The 21708-nt window shown below is 36.8% G+C and overlaps 2 protein-coding genes across 2 annotated transcripts in view; one reads left to right on the forward strand and one right to left on the reverse strand.

Annotated features, from left to right (window-relative positions):
* LOC129921611 (mucin-2-like) overlaps window positions 1-1053 on the reverse strand; it is a 361373-nt gene extending 360320 nt beyond the window's left edge. Inside the window, exon 1 of the mRNA XM_056004463.1 lies at window positions 777-1053. The gene's annotated coding sequence lies outside the window, so the exon portion shown is untranslated. The remainder of the gene's footprint in view (window positions 1-776) is intronic.
* Window positions 1054-10871: 9818 nt separating this feature from the next.
* Window positions 10872-21708, forward strand: part of LOC106079840 (putative amine oxidase [copper-containing]) — a 28528-nt gene continuing 17691 nt past the window's right edge. Inside the window, exons 1-7 of the mRNA XM_056004975.1 lie at window positions 10872-11227; window positions 12411-12628; window positions 13815-13953; window positions 15640-15796; window positions 16691-16754; window positions 17233-17348; window positions 18940-19122. Of these exons, the coding sequence (XP_055860950.1) occupies window positions 11191-11227; window positions 12411-12628; window positions 13815-13953; window positions 15640-15796; window positions 16691-16754; window positions 17233-17348; window positions 18940-19122 (914 nt within the window). The 5' untranslated portion in view covers window positions 10872-11190. The remainder of the gene's footprint in view (window positions 11228-12410; window positions 12629-13814; window positions 13954-15639; window positions 15797-16690; window positions 16755-17232; window positions 17349-18939; window positions 19123-21708) is intronic.

Consider the following 21708-nt stretch of genomic DNA (forward strand, 5'->3'; position numbering starts at 1 on the left):
AATTTTAGTGTGTAATTTGATTTTTTTTATATTAATGAGGTATTTTTTAGTATCAAAACCTTCTGAAGAGGGATTTAAAATCAAAACCCTTTTTTTTTCAACGCTCACAGCATTTTAAGTGCATAATTTGCTTTTGTTTTTACATTGAAGATGTATTTTTTAGCTTCAAATCCCGCTAGCGGGGGATTTAAACTCAAATTCCCTTTGGCTACGCTCATAGATTTTAGAGTGTGTAGTGTAATTTGCTTTTTTTTTATTGAAAATGTATTTTTTAGCTTCAAACCCCACTGGAGGGGAGATTAAACTTAAAAATGAGTCAAAATCTATTTAGCTTCGCTCATAACATTTTGAGTGCATAATTTGCCTTTTTTTTCATATTGAAGAGGGGGTTCATCGAAAATTTTGGATGGGGTTTTAGAATCAAAATGTTCCTTAACTGTGCATTTGGAATTTGTGGATTGTCGTTTGCATTTTTTTTTGTTTTGTTTGATAGAAGAGGAGGATTTAACTACAAAAACCCAGGTAGGGGAATTTAAACTCAAAACCCCCTTGTCTGCGCTGGGGCAAGTGATGGTATAGTATTAAAATCTCACCTGAAATAAACACAATCAAAGCAAAAAATCAGTCACTAAATTCCGTCTCCCCGTTCATTTGGGGGGGGGGAGAGTCCTAAACATCCCTCCCCCCGGCTACGCCCATGGTCGACATACTACGAGAAATCACTATACTAGTACGACGTGTGTTTAAAACAAAAACAAAAGAAAAAAACAACTCACCGATTCTCCGATCTTCAGTATCACTCTAATTGCAGACTTGTAGGCTAAGCATAATCCAATCGTAATAAGTCAATAATCACAATATGCAAGTTAAATTCACATACACCGATCCACTATTACAGAAATATAAAACTATCCCCAATCTTCAATTTAATAAATCGTAATCTAATGTCTCTGAACACACTAACACATTCACTTAGGTCATTGAAGATCTCCAGCATCTATATATATAATTCTCTTCTTCCCTCAACAGTTTAAACGAGAAGTAAAGGAAAGATCACTCTCTTATTTCTACGGAAAGTCACCCACGAAAAAACAAGAAGGGGGGGGGGGGAGAACACGTTTTCACAGCTCGCTACGGATGGCTGCGCGCTGGACTGTCAAACCCTGCCCGCTCCCATCCCCCTTCGTCTTCCTGGAGGTTTGGACTAGGAAGTAAACTATCGTCAACTCTGAAGGAACATCCGAAACATGTAAAACATTTTACAAACAAAAATTTTACAAACACTAAATAGCAGGGCGTGGCTTAAAATTGTGGGGCCCTATTCGAAACGGATTTCGCGGGGCCAAGTTTGGGTAGGGAAGCGGACGATAAGTGAAATTTAAGAGTTTGTATCAGAAAATAAATTCGTCTATGCATTTTATTCATTCTTTACTACGTACAGAATTACTTTATGAGCCTTACGTGTAGCAAAGTAATACAGTATATCATAATAATTCTGTTTCCTAAATAGACCACGCTCAATAGCAAGAATTACCGTTTCAATCAATCTTTGACAATTGTTGACCTCAAGTAATTCTTCATTAGTTTGAGGGGTGAGAAGCTTCTTTCACCTGGTTACACAATTACGGCTAATGCATTTTGCCTTTTTTAATAACAGCGCGTAGGATTGGCGTTTTCCATATTGAATGACACCCCAAAAAGACAATTTTTTTCTATATATTTCCTTATATTTTAAGGACTTTTTCGTATATTTTACAATTTCGGAAGATTTCAAGGAGCTTCTGTTAAATCGACAGTAGGGCGCGGGAAATCTGTTTTAAGTTATAAAATGGTTTAATTTAATAATGTATACACCTCGAATTAGCGCGGGGCCCATGAAAATGCGAATCTTATGGTCGCATAGGTTGCAGTTGCCTAAGACCGGCCCTGCAAAATAGCGGCGTATGCTACGCTGCCGGTCGACTAGTAAACAAAATTCACCAACTACGGACATAAAAAAATGGTTAGGTGAAAAAAGGTTTACAACAATTCACTTTCATAAAGGGAAATGACTCAACTTGTGAGATCATACAAAGTTCAAAGTTATCTCTCTTTTTAGCCCATCATTACTGGAACTAATGCCTTAAAGTACATACGTTGTAGACATATGGTGGCTAAGTGGTTAAGCATTTGGCTTCCGAACCCGAAGTTTCTTCTCAGAATTCATTAATTGAACCTTTAACACAGTCACGGTGAACACGATAGCCGAGGAGTCTAGGAATGACGATACAGGGGCGGACTGGCTATATGGGCGCTCGGGCATATGCCAGGTGGGCCGGTACCCCATTGGGCCGGTAGGGCCACCCAAAGGACCGTATGAATGCCAGTAAATTGTTTTAAGATTTAAAATATCTTTTACACTAATACTAATCTAAAGCATTGTTGTAAATATCCTTTATCCGTATATAGTGCTCCTAGTAGAGTCGTCACTAAACGAGAAACAAGAAATTTAAGGCCTTTATTGCTTATGAAGATTGATGTTAGTGTAAATATATTCGGATGAATCTATAAATGGACCAACAACAACGTTCCAAGTCCTATAGATGACATATTCAGTGACATACGATTTCTTATTTGTCCGATGGGGTTGTCACATGATCTCGAGTTGTCTTGTCTACGAAGTCCTTCACAAGTCACAACTATTATTTTGAACAGTGTAGAAATGTGTTGATTGGAATCAAAATGCAAAAGAATCTAAAAAGAATATAAAAAAGAAGGAGCAGAAAATACGTAATAATAACTATGTAAAAAAAATGTAGTACACGTATTAATGTTTTCCCGCAAGCACTAAAGATTCACCAAGTTTATGATGACAGCGTTTACAAATGGACAGGCTCAACGTCATAAGCAACACTAATGCTAAGACGACAAAGTTATTGACTTAAGCCGAATGCAAAGAGGCTTTGCTTAATATAAGATTATCCTCACATTTGTTTTACTCAACGTAAGGATATTAAGAACACGTGGACATGTTTTGTTGTGTGTGTGTGTGAGTGAATGTGTGTGTGTGTAGCCAGCTTTAAGACAGTGATCAAACTTGGTTTCCAAGTTATTAAGAAAGCAGTATATGTAAAGTAAAGTAAAGTTCCCTTTCAGACCTTTGAATATATTGGGCAGATGATGTTAAGGTCATCTGTATATTTGCCAATGGTTAACAAGCAGGTTGCCGTGTGGCCCGCACAACGACCGTCAGCCTTTTCTTTCTTAACCAAAGTAAGGTACCCGTTAAAGTTGGCTGAACCCAGGAGAGCCCCAAAAAATACTAAAATTCAAAATCCTAGTCTGAGATTCGAACTCAAGACCCCAGGCTCGGAAGCGCTTAACCACTCAGCCACCGCGCCCCCATGACCTTGATAGAAGGGTAGTGAAATAATGGAGAAAGAAGGTTTGTATTTATAAATTAAAGTTCATATTCCTGAGGAAATGGCGAGGAGTGAAAGTGATTTATAAGCAATATGTTCGTTGACGGAGTATCCTTAGATGTCGTGTAAATGCTAACGCATATGATAGCAAGAGTTTTTCACAATAAGAGATTCCCCATTCCAAGTGTTATACTTTATTCATTTAGTAATAGCACTTACATAGATAGTTTCACAATCATCCAATACATTATCTATATACTAATTACCTTCGATACATTATTAAAATGTACACTATGATTTTGAGGTCAGGTAGGATTGGACGCTCATCATGTGGCATACAATTTGTGGGCCGGATTGTATAGAAGTGCCCGGGCTGGTTTTAACACCCAGTCCGCCCTTACCGATATGCGTTTGAGAATCATTCAACTTTATGTGCAACCGATAGATGGAATTTCAGGAACGGACGCAAATATTTTGACGTTTGCCATGATGATAAGGAGCGGTTTAAAGAAGTTATCCAACATTATAATATTTGGTCTGACATTGGCTGACAGATTCTTGCTTATATCCCCAATTAACGTCGTTGAGTTAACAGCAAGATTTCTTCATTCTAAAGAAACTGCAAACTACTTTTGTTGGGAGTGTTCGGAAAATCTGGCAAGATTCTTGTTCATTTTAAATCAAGTGTTAACGACACTTCACTACTGGGGTGGATTAGCTGGGACTAGTTTGCTAGTTATAATCACAGTGGAAAGATTCATTGCCGTGTTTTTAGCGATAAAATTTACAAGCATTGTCACACCTAAAAGAGCTTTTCTGGTGGTAGTTAGTGTCTGTTTGTTTTGGGGACCTTGGGCCTGTTTTTCTGCTTCTTTAAGAGACTTTAGATTCACAGTTCTCCCTAATTCGGTGCAAGCGTCCCACACATTACAGATAAGATAAGATAAGATAAGATAAGATAAATTTTATTGATCCAGTCAAATGGAAATTCAGTTTGACTACACTTGACAACCTCAGCGTAACTAATGTACAATAACAATAAAGATGCAAATACTAACAATATTCACCCACGAAACACATACACACTCATAACCAGCGCTTTATTAATAGACTCCTATGTACTTCTCGATGACGATACATGATCTTGTAACACTCTAACCGAAAGTGGGATGAAGGAATTTTTAAATCTTTCTGTTTTAGTCTTAATGGAAAGGAGACGACCACTTCGTTCATATCTTATGAAACAATGGTTTATTGGGAGCAGGTTATCTTTAAGAATCCTGAGTGTTTTGGAAAGGCATCTTTCATGAAAAAGCTCTTCATGAGATGTTACCACATAAACTCCGCATAAAATAAATAGAAATATAAAAAAAAAAAAATACCAGGGTACTTCATTGTCATAGTGTTTAATGTCATGGAGAGAGACCCAGCGAGAGATGTGTAGACTTACACCATAAACAAGTAACACAACAGTCGATATAATACGAGAGATCACTACATCAGCAAACAAATCCATCTTCTTAGAAAACATACGAATCCTACAGTATCGCTCTTATTGCAGACTTGTAGCCTGAGCATAATAAAATCGTAATGGATCAAATCGATATCACATACACCGATCCACTAATACAAAAGAATAAGACAATCCACAATCTTCAATCAAGAAATCTAAAACTAATGTCTCTGAACACACCAACACATTCTCAAGTCATTGAAGTCCTCCAGAATAAACACAAATCACCAACTTCGGACGTGGAAAAAAAAATGGTAAGGTGGAAACAGGCTTATAATACAAATTTTTTTATAATGAAAGGGAAATAACTCAACTTATGAGCTCATACAAGTATATATATCAAAAGTTATCTTTCTTTTTAACTCATCATTAATTAAACAAATGATATTAAGTAATAAGTTGTAGACATTAGGTGGCTGAGTGGTTAAGCATTTGGCTTCCGAACCCAAACTTTCTTCTCAGAATTGTTCTAATACGGTCTTTTATCAAATGAGAAACTTTTGCATTGCTTTGAAAAACAGATACTTGATATCAATAATTTGGACTACATGTAGGCCTACATTTCTCCAGAAGTAAAAATATAATAGTAAAAAAAATATTTCTTGTTAATGTAAATATATATATATATATATATATGTCTGCCGTTCTAGAATTGGCTTGATTAGCCACACCAGATTCTGCCCCGTCTCAAGATTAAGCCAAAACCAGTGACTCATTTGGGCGCATCCATTGCCTTTCGAGACAAAAGAAGCCATATATATATATATAATATATATACAAATATATAATATCTCACTATCCAGGCTCTCTGCAAACTGCACCTTACACCACCAACTTAAAGAACTTGACAACACATGGCTCCAAAGTAACGTAACGGTTTAATGTTCAATAAATTACAGCCAATACTGAACCATTGGCCACACGTAATTTAGGCTGTACAAATATCTCTACGTATCAACCGTACCGTCGTATCAACTCTTGCACTGGCCTCTCCGTCTCGTTCCGGGCTTGCACTGGGTTCAACAGTTCAGGACTAACTTCACACACTGGGCTCGTTGTGTCAGACTGGATCACAGACCAAGATCAAGACGCCGTTCGTCTCAACTGTACTTCATAGTACTCCGCACTGAACCGTCGTAATGCTCCGTACAGAACCACACCGCTAAACCACACTGAACTGTGCTGTAGTCGACCGGTCTGTAGTGAACCGGGCTCTGAACCTCCTTTCTGAACCGTCTTGACTGCGACACCTCCGCTCTTAATATAGGGTACCTAATGGCCTTCTAGAACCGGAAGGAACATCCCTCGACGTTTGTAGCTTCGTCACATGACTACGTCCCTAGTGACGCTCCTGAGCTCTGTTCACGACGCCGATCCTTCCCGAACCGTCATGTTGACACACGTCTCGGCTGACCGTCGTAACTCGTCACGGTTGACCGCTCGTCTACCGCTGGCCTGGGGCGATTTGCGTAGGCTGACTACACTCACACCACTACCCCCATCTGTGCCACCACCAGGTTTATAACAATATATTAACAATCATGGAAAAATGTTTGTTATCAAAGTAAATGAAATAATTGCTTTTGGCATAAAAAAAACAACAACACATTTCAATACAAACGTATGCATATAAATAGTTTCAAACGTAGACTAGGTATCAATGCTCTTGAGACGTATAGTACAAGCTCGCACAAAAAGTTGCAGATCATTTGAAATGCAAACGTTACATTGAAACAAATGACATTTATTTGCTTTTGAAAATGTGTCTATTATTGATCTTTAATGAATCGATACTGACTAAGTCAATTTCAAACGTTACTAGACGTCCTTGTCCCTTGTTAATTCAGAAATATATAAAGTAAGCTCTAACTATTGAACTGTTATATTCATTTCAATTTTTTACAAAGCTTATATTAACTCATTCTGTCTGTTTGTCTGTCTGTCCGTTAAAAGTCCCACACCCTGTTTTGGATGAAGTTGAAACGTTACGTAATTATTTACAAAACATGAAACAATTTAAAAAAAACACACTAATTTTTGGTAACTAAGTTTTTTGTTTGAAATCTAGAAAAGAGAAATTCTACTTTATTGTTAGATATAGCTGTAAATGTAGAGTTCTTGCGTCAAGTAAATTTTTGTGTTTTTTTTGTACAAAGTATTTTTTTTTATTTCACTTCCATTGCATTTTTAGTCAGGATTACACCAATGGTGTGGAACATGGGCGTAGCAAGGGGTTCAAACCCCCCCCCCCCCGAAATGAAATCGGAGTTTAGTGACTGATCTTTTGCTTTAATTTTGTTTATTTAGGTGAAATTTTAATACTAAACCATCTCTTGCCCTAGCACAGACAAGGGGATTTTGAGTTTAAAAAACCCTACCAGGGGGTTTTGAGTTGGAAACCCCCTACCAGGGGGTTTAGAGGGGTTTTGAGTTGGAAACTCCTACCAAGGGGTTTTGTGTTTGAAACCCCATACCAGGGGGTTTTGAGTTTAAAACCCCCTCCCAGGGGTTTTGAGTTTAAAACCCCTTACCAGGGGTTTTTAGTTTAAAACCCCCTACCAGGGGTTTTGAGTTTGAAACCCCCTACCAGGGGTTTTGAGTTTGAAACCCCTTACAAGGGGCTTTTGCATTTAAATTCCCCTCTTCTATAAAAAAATGCAAACGACAATCCCAAATTTCCAAGAGCACACCTAAGAAAGATTTTGATTTTAAACCCCTCTCCAAAATTTACGATAAAATCCTCTTCAAAATACAAAAACAAATTACACACTCAAAATTGTATGAGAGTAGCCAAAGGGGTTTTGAGTTTAAACCCCTCTTCAGCTGCGTTTGAAGCTAAAAATACCTCATCAAAATAAAAAAAAGCAAATTACGCACTCAAAATGCTATGAGCATAGCCAAAGGTTTTTTAGTTTAAACCCCCCGCCAGCGGGTTTTGAAGCTTAAAAATAAATCTTCAAAATAGAAAAAAAAATCAAATTTCGCAATCAAAATGCTATGGGCCTAGCCAAGCTTATTGGGTATTTTGAGTTTAAATATTTCCCTTCAGAGTGTTTGATGCTAAAAAATACATCTTCAATATTAAAAAAAAGCAAATTACACACTAAAATTCTTTGAGCGTAGCCAAGCCAATGGGGGGTTTTTGAGTTTCAACTCCTCTCCTCCAGATGGCTTTTGTAAAAGTTTAAAACCCCTCAAGATAGTTTTGAGTTTAAAATCCCCCTACAGAGCGTTTTAAGGTTGAAAGCCTCTCTCTTCAATATTATTTCTAAAGCAAACTACAGTCACCAAATTCTATGACCGTAGCTAAATGTGGTTTTGAATTAAAAAAACTCCAGATATATTTTAGATTAAAAACCCCCAACAGATGATTTTGACGATAAAACTTCCCTTTTCGATATAACAGCGAAAGCAAAATAGTCACCTAATTTTAAAATCGTAATCAAGAGAAGTTACACGTCTACCAGTGGCTGGGCTCCATTAATAAAGTGCAATGAAATTGAAAAGCACTGATTGTGGCTCTACAAAGATGGCTAAGACGGATTTTAGGAGTCAGTTATAGAGATCGGGTCTAAATCAAGGAAATCCTATGCCGAAATGGGAGTCTTAGTAAGACAGAGCGTCGCATGAGGTTTGCGGGACATGTTCTCCGACAAAATGAATTTCACATAATAAGAGTTGCAATGACATCCCAGTACAACTTGGCGCCACATTTTCATGAACTCCTCAGAGTAGGTGGGAAGAGGCTTCGGACATTGCCAGTGACAGATTTTTGTGGAAACAGCTTGCCAGCGAATGCGCCGAACAGCGCGGGAGGGTCTAAGTCAGTAAGAATAGCACATTAGGTTTTTGAAATAAAGCTTTTAAATAGCAAAATAATGCACTGTAGGTACCTCAGAATATGCATTTAGTTGGCTTTCAATACCAGAAATAGTGCTTGGCGGCGGGGCTTCCCCAGACCCCTTGCTGGCAAGGGCGAGGGGTCTACAATTTTTTCATTAACTCCAGGAGGGAACCTATTCTTGGGCACAATTAACTCTTCCAAAAGAATAAAGGGTCAGAATGTAATAGAGATTAATTATGTACATACACACACACACACACACACACATCCATACAAACATATATATATATATATATATATACATAATTATTTTCGGGGGGGGGGAGCGGGTTTGGAAGGAACCCCCCCAAACCCCCCCCCCCGAAAAAAAATCCTGGCTACGCCCATGGTGTGGAATATACGGCCTGCGAGACATATACGATCCGTGACAAGAGTTTCTCCGTCCCCAGAAAGTTTCTGTACAAAGCTGACAATCAAGAATCGACAATTATTTGTGGTTAGCTTTCTTTCATAACACATGTGTCGGAAATTTATTTGGCTGTCTGTCTAAAACATTTTAGAACCACTGGATTACATGTTGTGACCAAGTTTGTTTGTATAACTAGACTTTTAAAAATAAAATATGTTTTACTTTGACCCTAGGATCTCCTGTCCTAATCTTCTATGTCGTCTGAATTTCTAATGAACAGAAGTACAGAGCAATCCCACAATATACTGACGTTTGAAAGGTTTTAAAATTAGTTCGTGAATCACTCGTATCGGACATATTGAAGCAAAAGAAGAACCGATACTGAACGAGACAGTAAAATTAACGTAATAAGTATAAAAATGAAAACCACAGTTTGACATCTATTGAAAAACTTAACGCTGACAACATCGTTACATAAAAGACATTAACTTTGATTCTCTTGTTGGAATTAAATACTTGAAGAACAAGTTCAATGACCTTATGTCAATAAATGTGTATGGTGTCTGCTTTTACCTTAAACAAAATTCAGCACATGTTAGTATTGTAACCTCAGAGATGTACGCAAACATTTTAAAGACAGTTTACAAAACATACTCCTGCTAATGCTACATTTTAGTACAAAGACATTTGCCAATCAAGTTTTGACAAATTTATTAAAATATCAATTAAACAAAGAATTTCTTTCGCTTTTAAAAATAATGGAACTAATACAATTACCAACAAAAGGGATGAACACAAACTACACATTTTTCAACTGAAGGCAATATAACCTTATTTTAATATAATCTTATTAATTAGAGAAGATAAAAAATACAAAAAGAATGACCACACTACCCAAGTGTTAATCTACTTGTGCATTTAAGCTCTGCTGAGTTATTACTTCTTTTAGCTGGTTCAGGCAAATGTCGCTTCGAAGAAAAAGTAACACTTCCACATAATTGGTCCTATATGTGGAAAGATAAAAGGGCCTTTATCTTCGTATTTTACTGAATATTTGATTAAGGCTCTGGTTTGGAAATGTAAGTTATTGTTTAGGTGTTTGATGTTTTGTTTTATGTTTTATGTAGGCTATTACGTTTGATTGTTATTTTACCTTTCTGTCCCGAAGAGCGTCCAAATTGAAAAAAACGTCACCATTGGTGTTCATCTAATTAAATAAGAAAATTCAGTTGCAAATCTCGAGGTTCTGATTTCTCGTCTGTTCTGATTTCTGTATGGTTTCTTTTACAAAAAAAGTGCATCAATGACTCCCACCCAGCTCTAATGGGTACCTGACAATAGCTGGGGAAACTAAAAGGCTGTTGGTCATTGTGCTGGCCACATGACATCCTCGTTAACCATGGGCCATAGCACAGATCATCAGCCTCATAAAATTAGATCAGATCTAATTGTAACTACTTAATCTAGGTCGATATAAAAATATTAATCTACTTTATGAGAATAAATGTCGATTTGTAATTGCATGAAAGCGCTATATCGATGCAACTTAATAAGAAAGGATTAAACAAAATGGATCCCTATTCATTACGAGCCTAAGGCAAGATAGTATCACTATAACTAACAACGATGTTGTTAATATACATTTTTTGCATAAAAAGGGGAAGCTACCAATGAGAGCTTAATATTCGCCAAACAACTAGAAAAGAAAAAAAAATAGATAGCGATCAAAAGCTCAATACATAATATGTTGATTAAATTTGTATCTATCATCAGTCATTTTAAATATAGTCTCGACAATGACTGACTGGAGTGTTAATACTGGTACATTGACCTTTGAAAAGAGTAGCTAGTGGTCGATTACATTAGTGTTACATTCTGTTAGATTTACTTGAAGGGTAGGTCGTGTTAGCAATATAAGTGATTTTAAAATATTAATGACGAAATCAAAGCTCAAAATATACAACATTTAAGTCTTTGCCTAAGGACTGACTGGAAAAGACCACTGTGATCTTGGCCGCTGAAAATGAGTGGTCTAATAATCAGATTAGTTTACCCAAAAGGTAGGTCATCATAGCAATATAATGTATTTTATGCAATAATTACTAACGAAAACCAGCAACATTGAAGACTTTGTCTAAGTTTAAAAAAAAAAATAGAAAAGTTATAATATTTTGTATTGTCGCGAGCATCTAAAAAGATGTTATTGACCGGAGTTAAAAAACAAACAAACAGGTATGTCCTAGGGTTCACAGGTTCGAATCCTTGTGATGTCTGGGATTATTAATTACGGAATCTTTAGGAAAGCGCTGAGTCCACTCAGCTCTAATTAGTACCTGACATTAATTGGAGAAAAATAAATTTGGTTGGTCATTGTGCTGGCCACATGACACCCTCGTTAACTATGGAAACAGAAACAGTTTGCTTATTACATAGCTCTGCCTCATAGATTGCAAGGTTTGAAAGAGGCAACGTAACTCTTTCTCTCCGTAATTATTTACCATATTCTGATGGAATCAACGTTTGTGTCGTCGGTTAGGAGAGAAAGAGTTAACTTCAATAATTTTTCGCCTCCGTTGATTGTTTAGTGTTTGGCATAAGAGCATGAAAATAAGTAAATAGTTTTTAAGAAATTGTTTTTTACCTGGAGCTTGACAAATATTTTTTTGTTTGTTTTAAAAATGATCTTATTAGCTAAATAAATATTTCAAGGATTTAGGGTGAACACGGATTTTGTAAACGGCTCCAACAATTTTTGTAGAAAAAAATAATATTTTCTTAGAAACAAAGGGAAAGAATCGCCAATTACTGCCATTTATCTGAAACATACATATTAAAGACAAAGACTTAATTAATACTTAACAATTAACTAACTGGCTAATTTTTTTGTTTATTCGTGTTTTGTCGTCTGCTATAAATAATTATGCAACTTGATCTGAGAATGGGAAGTGGGAGAAACAAATGTCAAATAGTAGCAAGGGGATTAAATCCATATATATATACATCCACGTACTCATTAAGTCGCATTTATTCCCCTTACTTCGATTTACCAGACAGACAGACAGAGAGAGAGAGAGAGAGAGAGAGAGAGAGAATTGTTATAAGCTTTGTTTAAAAAAAAATGAAGATGTTAGTAGCAATCTGTTTCATAGAAAAGAATTAATTTTAAAAAATGTTACTTGTGACTTTCAATATTTCTTTGATCTCAAAAATCTTTCAGATTTCATTTTCTATTTTGCCTTTCAGTGCCGCTAATGAAGCCGTTATTGCTTTTTTGGCTTCTCTTGGTAAACTGTTTTGAAGGAGCTTACAATAGCTATGAAGGAGCTTATAAATTTAACGATGCATATTTAGAAAGCATTCCTAGACCATGCGGATCCAACAATCCAAATCAAAATGTGGACTTAAGAGAACCTCAAAGTCCTGGACCTTTTCATGACCTAACAATTTTTGAGTTGAGACAGGTAAGTTAAATGAATTGCAAGACGCCTCAAGAAGTTCGTTGGAGCCCGACACGTCTTGTGTGTGTGTGTTGTTTTCTCTTGTTGTATGTAGCTTTTTGGCGTCTATTTTGTTAGTGTTATAGTAGTAGTCACTCAAGAAAACATTAAGAAACTGGAACAGACACAAAATAGAGCAGTGTGAGGTTCATAACAAACGAATATTCACATTTGACTAGAGTAACACCTTTAGTAAAATCACTAAATTTAAAAAGCCTTTAGGACAGAAGACTCAAAAGTTAAGTATCAATTATACATAAAACACTGAACCATAATCTTCAAATACAAAAACAAAATTTAATAAAATACTCTGAAAGACACAAAGATAAGGGCGCATTCCTCGTCCCATATGCAAATACTCCTTCTTCCCTAGTGCTATTAGAGCATGGAATGGGTTGCCTGAGCTAGCCAGGAAAACCAGTGACTTGGCATAATTTAAATCATTGGTTAATATGCATGATTAAATGCATGACGCGTAGGACATAATCATCTTCTTTTTTGAAGTAACGTCTGTATTATATAAGATAAGATAATCTAGTAATGCTGATGTGGACAATGGCAGTCAAACTGAATTTCCATTCTTATGTTATCTAATTGCCTAACCAATGTTTAATTATCAAGACTATTCTTGTTAAAATAAATGCAGACGCTATATAACAAATATATTTGTAATGTTAATTTGTATACAAATGATTTTTCAACTATACTTTGACTAAAATAGTGAACCGACAACTCGTATATTACAAGCCAAATGTTATTCAATAATTAATAATTACGACAAATTAACATACCACTAATATGTTCATTGGGTCTTTATTTCATCCACTTTGAAAACCAGCTCAGGGCTTCCAGTTAGCTTTGACTGACATTGAAGAGAACACCTGGAAACAGGCTGCTTTTAAACGAGACAGCTGAAGATACAAATTTGAGACCAGAGTAAATCTACTTCAGAGAACAGACGTAGGTAGCGTTAAAAGAGAACCTAAACCATCCATAGGCAGACAACGGTTAAGTCCGCGTTCGACGAGGCTAGATATGTAGATCACAGCTAGGACTTCTATCTTTTCATCAGACTCAAAGGCTAATTTTTTCTTCTTTTAAATACAAATCATGTACATAAAAGACTTTATTTCCACTTAATCTGTTGCAGCTCAAACAGTTTCTTCAAAATGACCCAAATATAAGAGCTGTGAGTCCAAGTTTAGCTCAAGTTAACTCTAGTTATGTTTTCATGGTTGACCTTTACTTACCAGCTAAATACGAAGTGCTGAAGTATTTGGATGCTGAAGGTAAACACAAGTGTTCATAGAACCGTAGGGTTTAACCTAATTCTACCTCTAGATAGAAAAGGGCCAAACCCATTTCTTCCTTTACTTAGAACAGTGTGGAAAAAACAATTTGTACCATTAAATACAACATTGGGGACAAACCTATTTCATCTTTACAAAGAACCCTGTAACAAAAACTATTTCTACCATGACAAGGAACAGTGTGGCCAAACCTATTTCTATCATTTACGTAGAACAGAGTGGACAAACCTATTTCTATCATTTACGTAGAACAGAGTGGCCAAACCTATTTCTATCATTTACGTAGAACAGTGGGGCCAAACCTATTTCTATCATTTACGTAGAACAGTGTGGCCAAACCTATTTCTATCATTTACGTAGAACAGAGTGGCCAAACCTATTTCTATCATTTACGTAGAACAGTGTGGCCAAACCTATTTCTATCATTTACGTAGAACAGAGTGGCCAAACCTATTTCTATCATTCACGTAGAACAGTGGGGCCAAACCTATTTCTATCATTTACGTAGAACAGAGTGGCCAAACCTATTTCTATCATTTACGTAGAACAGTGGGGCCAAACCTATTTCTAACTTTACATAGATTAGAAAGGCCAAACCTATTTCCACCTTTACATAGATTAGTAAGGCCAAACCTATTTCCACCTTTACATAGATTAGTAAGCCCGAACCTATTCTAACTTTACATACATTAAGCCAAATTTATTACTACCTTTACATAGAACATTGGGGCCAAGCCTATTTTTATCTTCACATAGAACAGTATTTCGATATATATGTCTTGGGTTGCTTCGCCACTAAAAATCGTCTAGTCTAATGAAACTGAGACTTTGTAATAAATTATTTACTATGCGCAGAAGTTTTGTGGGTCTGGATATAGCCCGCGGGCAGTAATTCGAGCAACACTGAACAAAAGAAATCCTTTTATGACAAGCAATACATTTCTTAAGACTTATTAAGTCAGACCATTGAATGCCCTTAAGGGTGTATAATTGATTTCATTGTAATGAAAGGCTTAGATGAACATAAATTTATATGACTGCTATATTTTCACACTATTGTGACAGCGTTCAACACACTATATGAGAAACACGTAAATGTTACTAACCTAGCTCTTTCTCTCCTAATCGACGATACCATCGTTGATTTGACCCCATTAAATTAAATTCATTTTTGGTTTTATAAACTATTATTTTGGTTATATAAAAAGAGCATGCATTCTCCTATAATATAATTCTATACCAAAAATAACGTTTTGTGTTTACAAACAAAAGTGTTTTTGAAGTTTGATTATAACGGTAGAATGCCGAAATGTGAAAAATGAATAATTCTGTCAGAATGTGGAAAAATATATGCGGAGATAAACTCATAAAGAGCTAAATCGTAGCAGGTTCGAGATTTGTGTACTAATACTACTATGCACAGAAATATTAATAATAACTCAATATAATATCTCAATTTAGAGGCGTAGTGAGCAAAACCTGCGCCCGGGGCAAGGTTAATTATTGGTACACCCACCACTTTCCATGAACGTCACATAGAAATAAAGGCTGTGTGTGGCGCCCCACCCTGAGGGTAGTTCCCAGGGCATCGTGCCCACTAGCCCCCAACCCTCCTACGCCTCTGACTGAATACTCATCAGTTTTGTACTACTTCTGTATTTTTAGGTCCTCAGCCAGCGCGAAAGGCACAGGTGATGATTTTTCGTGGGGACTTGAACCCAAGTGTTGTGGAGGAGTACGTCTGTGGCCCGCTTCCATACGTAAAGAGTTGCAGACTACTGCAGCTCGCAAACCGTCGGAATCCTGTAGAGTTTTCTATAAGGTTTGCAATCGTATTAATTATTAATGCTTACAGATCACGCATCTCTAAAACCTTATAATTAGGTATAAGTGTGGAAAGGCTAACAGCTTTTGCAGATGGGTCGTTTTTCATTAATTATTCAATTAAATCTTGATATAAGTCTCTTAAACTAAAATTATAAGACTATATTTTGGCAGGGACTTCCTACTTGAGATTTTAAAAGTTAAAGAATAAAAATACTTTATGAACATGTCTAAAGAGTCAGAGGGAATGAATACTTTTGTATTGTCTTCTGATAACCTTACGTGTAATTGTATTTAATAATATATCTTAAAACCAAGCAAAATTTTAAATAAATTCCTTTTTTAAAAAAAAGAGAACTCCGCACTTACAAATGAATCTCTCCATAATATAGAAGTTATTTCCCTTATTCGATATCTAATCTAAATAATTAATTACCAATAATGAATTGAATAATTGAATGATTGTTTAATAGATTCATGTTTTGTTCGGTTCAGTGAACAATCGCTTGATTTTCAACTTGATTTGATAACGGGTTTTTGAAAAATGACCGTACCATCATCTTAGGTGACAAAAAACCTACATATTTAGCCGTATCTATCCCTAGTTGGTATAAAAAGCATAGTTAATTATAAATAATGAATAGACCTATTGGTTGGTTAAATGTTTTTACTGATTTATGTCCTATCTACGCCAATGAATAATTGTGATAAATTTAAGCTTGATTCGAGGAAGAAATAGCGTCTAGAACCTTTTTACCAGGCAGACAGACATAGTTGATATAGGACTTTTATAGACTAGACAATTCATATGTTGGGTTGAATACTAGTTAAATATTCTATGTCATAAATATGGTTAGCTTTGTATACAGTCCTTCTGTTTTTCTGTCCCAAGGCCAGTTGCAGTTTTAGAATTACAAGTTGCAATCACAACAATTTGGGCACAAATCAAGGACAAGGTAGTCGACACATTTTAACAAGTGTCTGTAGATATTACTTAACACATGTACAGATTAACACATGAAGCTGCATTGCAAGTGAAGATAATTTGAGATAGGGAAAACGTTTTAACATCTTATTTACAAAATGTCCTGTTTTTATGAACTGTAAACTATTCAACGTTATTTTAAAGAAATAGATTGTAAAGATTTCCAAACTTTAATTTAAAAAAAGGGAGACATTGCACAACATTCGTTATTTTTACATCTGCTCAGAGATTACATATTTCTCAGGTCCTAAAACCTATTTCTATAATAGCAGTGTGCAAGAAATTCTTAAAAAAAAATATAATAGTTGGAAGATTAGAGGTGGCTTAAAGTGGATAAAAAGAACTAACAAGAAAACAAAGAACCCTCCACATCACACCATACACTTATAGTCACTTTCAAAGTATACGTAGGAAGGGATCACTAAATCTAACATGTGCATTCATTGCAGATCGAGCATATTTTGTTGGAGAGCTATGAAGCCACAGTTTGTGAAAACGATGAGCCAGGATGCTTAACTTTTGATATTTTCCCAGTGGGAACAAGCTATCTTGGTGATACTAACAGGTAGTTGTCCCCTTTAAAAGGATAACATTCTACACCTTTTTTTTTACGTACAAGAAACCTTTTTTTTAAGGTGTGTCCTCGATTCCGAAGATTAAGGAATAGTGCATTGTTTCACATGATACTGTTGTAGCAAGTGTGTATGTGTGTGTGTGTGTGTGTGTGTGGTTATAGGGTCACACTGGGAAGGGGTTTGCGATTGGTTGCGAATGATGCAACATAGTCTTCATTTGGTCTAAATTAGGACAGACGACACCAGAACGTGAGACTGAAAATGTGTGTTATTGTAATGAGTTAAGTTTTGTTAAAAATTGTATTGCTTAAGTCTACATTTATTTCGTTTGATCACAAGTTGATTTTGTCTATAATATAAAAAAGTTATGTTTAGTTTGTTCACAAGCAAGTTATTAAAATCTACCAGCAGTTTGGTCCTATAAGTCAACGACCGGTAACAATAACTACGCAAAGCAAAATGCGACCTACATATTTTTTCACATCTCATGCAGACAAAGCCATTGTAACTATCCTTACACAAACTAGAAGTAACCAGAACACCACGTTGTAGCACTAATGAGTTGATCAGTGTAGATGTAAATCAGACATCTATTTGTCAAACAAAAGATAAATAACCACAGTTATCGTTGTCGCTATAAGAAAAAACACAAAAGTTAAAAATACTTTTCAGTATTTCCACAGAGTCTATACGACGCTACCCTAGCTGGTGTCTATTTATTCATATCTATTGTCAATTCCTATTTTTTTTATATAACATTATGGTTGGTAATGTCACTACTAAAAATTAAAAAAAAAATAAAAAAAAAAAATTCGAGCTAAATCTAATATTATCTCTTGACAACCTGCAAAGTTTCTTTTCAACCGAATGTTCGTTAAAACAGAATGGATTGCATTTAGCGAGAAGAAATAAGATAGTTTTAAGCACATAAACGCAGAAAAAAACTCTAAGATTTCAGTTATTGAACCTTTGATTAGCTCCCCTCCCAAATAAAATTAAACAACATAAAATAGTTCTGTAAAATGAGGTATACAATATGTTGGTCACTCGTTTACCTTCATTCATCCCATAGTCTGTTCGACCTTTGGGTCACTACAAATAATCTGTACAATCTTTCTCCACTTCTCTCTGTCTTTTACATTCACTAGATTCTCTATGAATGACAGATCTGTCCATTCTCTGATGTTGTCTTCCCATATCGCTTTCTCTTCTTTTCTCTGGTAATCTGAGTTCTCACTTTACTAAACAGAAATTGCTGAAAGTAAAAACATCTGGCCGCAGTGCTGGTTCACACAATGCCTTCTCAAATCGCTGGCCTCAAATCTTATCAATTTGACTTGTACGGACCTATAAACTGATCGGTTCTAAATGGACGTTTTAGTTTAATTCTTTTTTATCATGTTATATATATTTCAATATTAGTTAGAATAAAAAAAAACATGTTGATTGTTCGAACAGATAACCTCGTAATGAGATCACAAAATACTAAACAATTTAGGTTTTTGTAATATTGTGTGTTCGTATTTTGCATATTTTTTATGCTGCTGTAGTTAATGTTGGTATTTCTGTACAATGTTGCAGAAGGTGGACCTGGCTGTCTGCCCAATACAACATCCCGTATCCATTTCTACACCCAGTCGACTTTGCACTATTAAGTGATGTCACTGGATCAGATTTCAGTAGATGGTCCGTTCTCAAAGTTTGGTATGCAGGTCAGATATACGAGAGTCTTGAAGAATTTGTTGAAGGATACAATTCAAACAGGTGGGGACGGAATAATTAGATGAGAAATCATTTCAGGTTATTTACATTTTTGTTTTCATTTTGTTCGTTTCTCATACTCTTACATTAAAAAAAATGTTTTCAAAAGACTTATCTCTAGATGAATTCTATAAATACGTTTAAATAAACACAATTTAAATGTATTCACACATACTTATACACTTACAAAATCGAGATAAAAAGAGAAAGACTTGCATAGTATTTTTTAAAAATACATCTGTTATATGTAGATGCCGGGGGCCGTGATTATAATTCAAAGTTTAAACTCCGTTAAGAGACAATGTAGTTAATGGATACAATTGACAATAATGATGTAATGATGATCAATAAATAAACATACTTTTTTACTTTGAACTAGCGACATCTAGATTTAACTTTTTAACAAACAAAGAAACAACAAAAAAAAACAACCTCCAAATTTCTCTCTTCTAAACTAGTCTCGGCTTTTTAAACCTTTTTTTCAACGAATCATATATACCCCCCCCCCCCCAGTAACCTTCAACTTAACTTTTATGTAACCTTGAAGTAATTCCTATAAAGTTTTGATGCCCTGCATAATTTGACCTGCGGGCCAAAACGAAATTGACCTGAAACTAATTGATTAGAAACATGTAGATCCAGTGCTTCATTAATTAATGGGATATTTGAAATTTATCTTTTTTTTTTCACGCGTGTGAAAATGACTTCATTTCTCTACTTAAAATATGAGCAACATTATAGCTGGCTTTACAACCGACTCATTTTCTTGCGTTTTTTTGGGTCAAGATTCCCATCAATCTTCCAATATCTAGACGTACTTTAACAATCTTTTACTCGCGTCTCAAACAAAGAATCTCTTCATATTTGTTTTATAATGCAGTTTATAAGTTGCTGTAATTTAAAATAGCCACACTTTCTTTACAAATCAAATATGTTGGCTTATTATAATGTTCCACAAAAAAAGTAAAGATCCGTTCACTTTTCCTGTTAGAAAACGTATAATCAAGCCCCTAACGTAGGTAAAGATACATTTTTCAACCTTTTTGTGTGTGTGTGTGTGGGGGGGGGGGGGGAAGTTGGGGATTTCTACACTTTGAGCCGACATTTCTGCGGGCCGGATGGAATCATTTCACGGGCGTATCTGGCCCGCGGGCCGTACTTTGGGCATTACTGCAGTATAAAGGTCAGACTTTTTTTTTTCGATGAGTATATCTAAACTAACTACATTTTGTGAACGACCTTGAACTGTCTGCAGTGAGCACAACTCAGCTCGAGTCGAACCTCAATCCCCTTCATAGGTAAGCCAAGTTCAAGCGTACTTAGCCTCTCGGCCACGCTTACCACCTGAGATGAACTCCAATTGGTGACAAGGCAGGGAGGCCTAGGTCTCCCGTAGTGCCCTGGTAAGGAACTCTGCTGTTTGGCGTAGTGCCTCATAGCTTCCGTACAAACATAGTGAACCACTAGATACATCTTCCCGCAGCTCGCGGAGCTGCGGACACTCTTGCAAGACGTGCGCCACCGTCTCTTCTGATTTCCCGCAGTGTCGGCAACGGGCATCAAAATTTGGCCGGAACCGGGCGAAATACGCACCTATGGGGCAGTGTCCCGTACGCCACTGCGCTATTGTTGTTTGTTCCGACCTTTTTAGCCTCCACCACGGGTCCTCTCGATTTGGGCGGCGCATGTGCTGCCAGACTCCCCTGGCAGTGTTGGAGTCATCCCAGGATTTCAACCACTTTTCATGTACCCACTCTCGTATTACTGTCGTAGCCTGTTGAAACGTACTTGGTGCCTCGAAAGTGGGCACGGCCAGCGCTCCTTCTCGTGCTAGAGCATCAGCCACGGCATTGCCCCTCACGCCGCAGTGCGAGGGCACCCACTGCATAACGATGACAGCTCCAATAAGTAGGCGGATGTTATTTGCGGCGCCTAATGCCTCTTCCACCAATTTGGACTTTCCCCCTAAGTCAGCCACGGCTTGGAGGCAGGACTGGGAATCGGTAACCATTAAAACGGTAGTCGCAACGGTTATCTTTTCACGTAATTTTTGGAGCACGAAATTGAGGGTATTGGTAATCGCCGTTAATGCAGCATCAAAGCTGCATGCAGCGAGGCCGCATGCGCCTGACAGCTTGTCTGGTTCATGGTCTGGGTAAATGATATAGGCCCCATACCCAGCTCTTACGGGGTCCTTCATGACCGACCCGTCTGTGTAACAATAAATGGCATCGGCCGGGTAGGTCTTTAGTGTGTCCAATGCCATCTTCCTGAGTAAATCCGGGTGTGTGTGCCTCTTTGTGGCCCCCTCCAACCCGTGAATGGTGAAGTTTATGGGAGGAGTGGGCTGCCTCCTCCAGGGCGGACACGTGCTTATCCGTCGAATTGAGACCCTATCAGTGGAGAGGCCAGCTTGTGCATTCAAATTTAACGCGCAGTGCATGAATGATGTCCGTTTTATCCTGTTTTTAACTCTCCACCGAGTGACTAATGTATGGGTCGGTAGCCCTGGTTCGCCTCTTTTATAGCGTTCCAGGGCCGTTAGCACGCGCGCTCTCTCCTCAGGCTGAGAGGAGCCACGTTGGATTT

Source organism: Biomphalaria glabrata, chromosome 11 (genome assembly GCF_947242115.1).
Source record: "Biomphalaria glabrata chromosome 11, xgBioGlab47.1, whole genome shotgun sequence".
NCBI lineage: Eukaryota > Metazoa > Mollusca > Gastropoda > Planorbidae > Biomphalaria > Biomphalaria glabrata.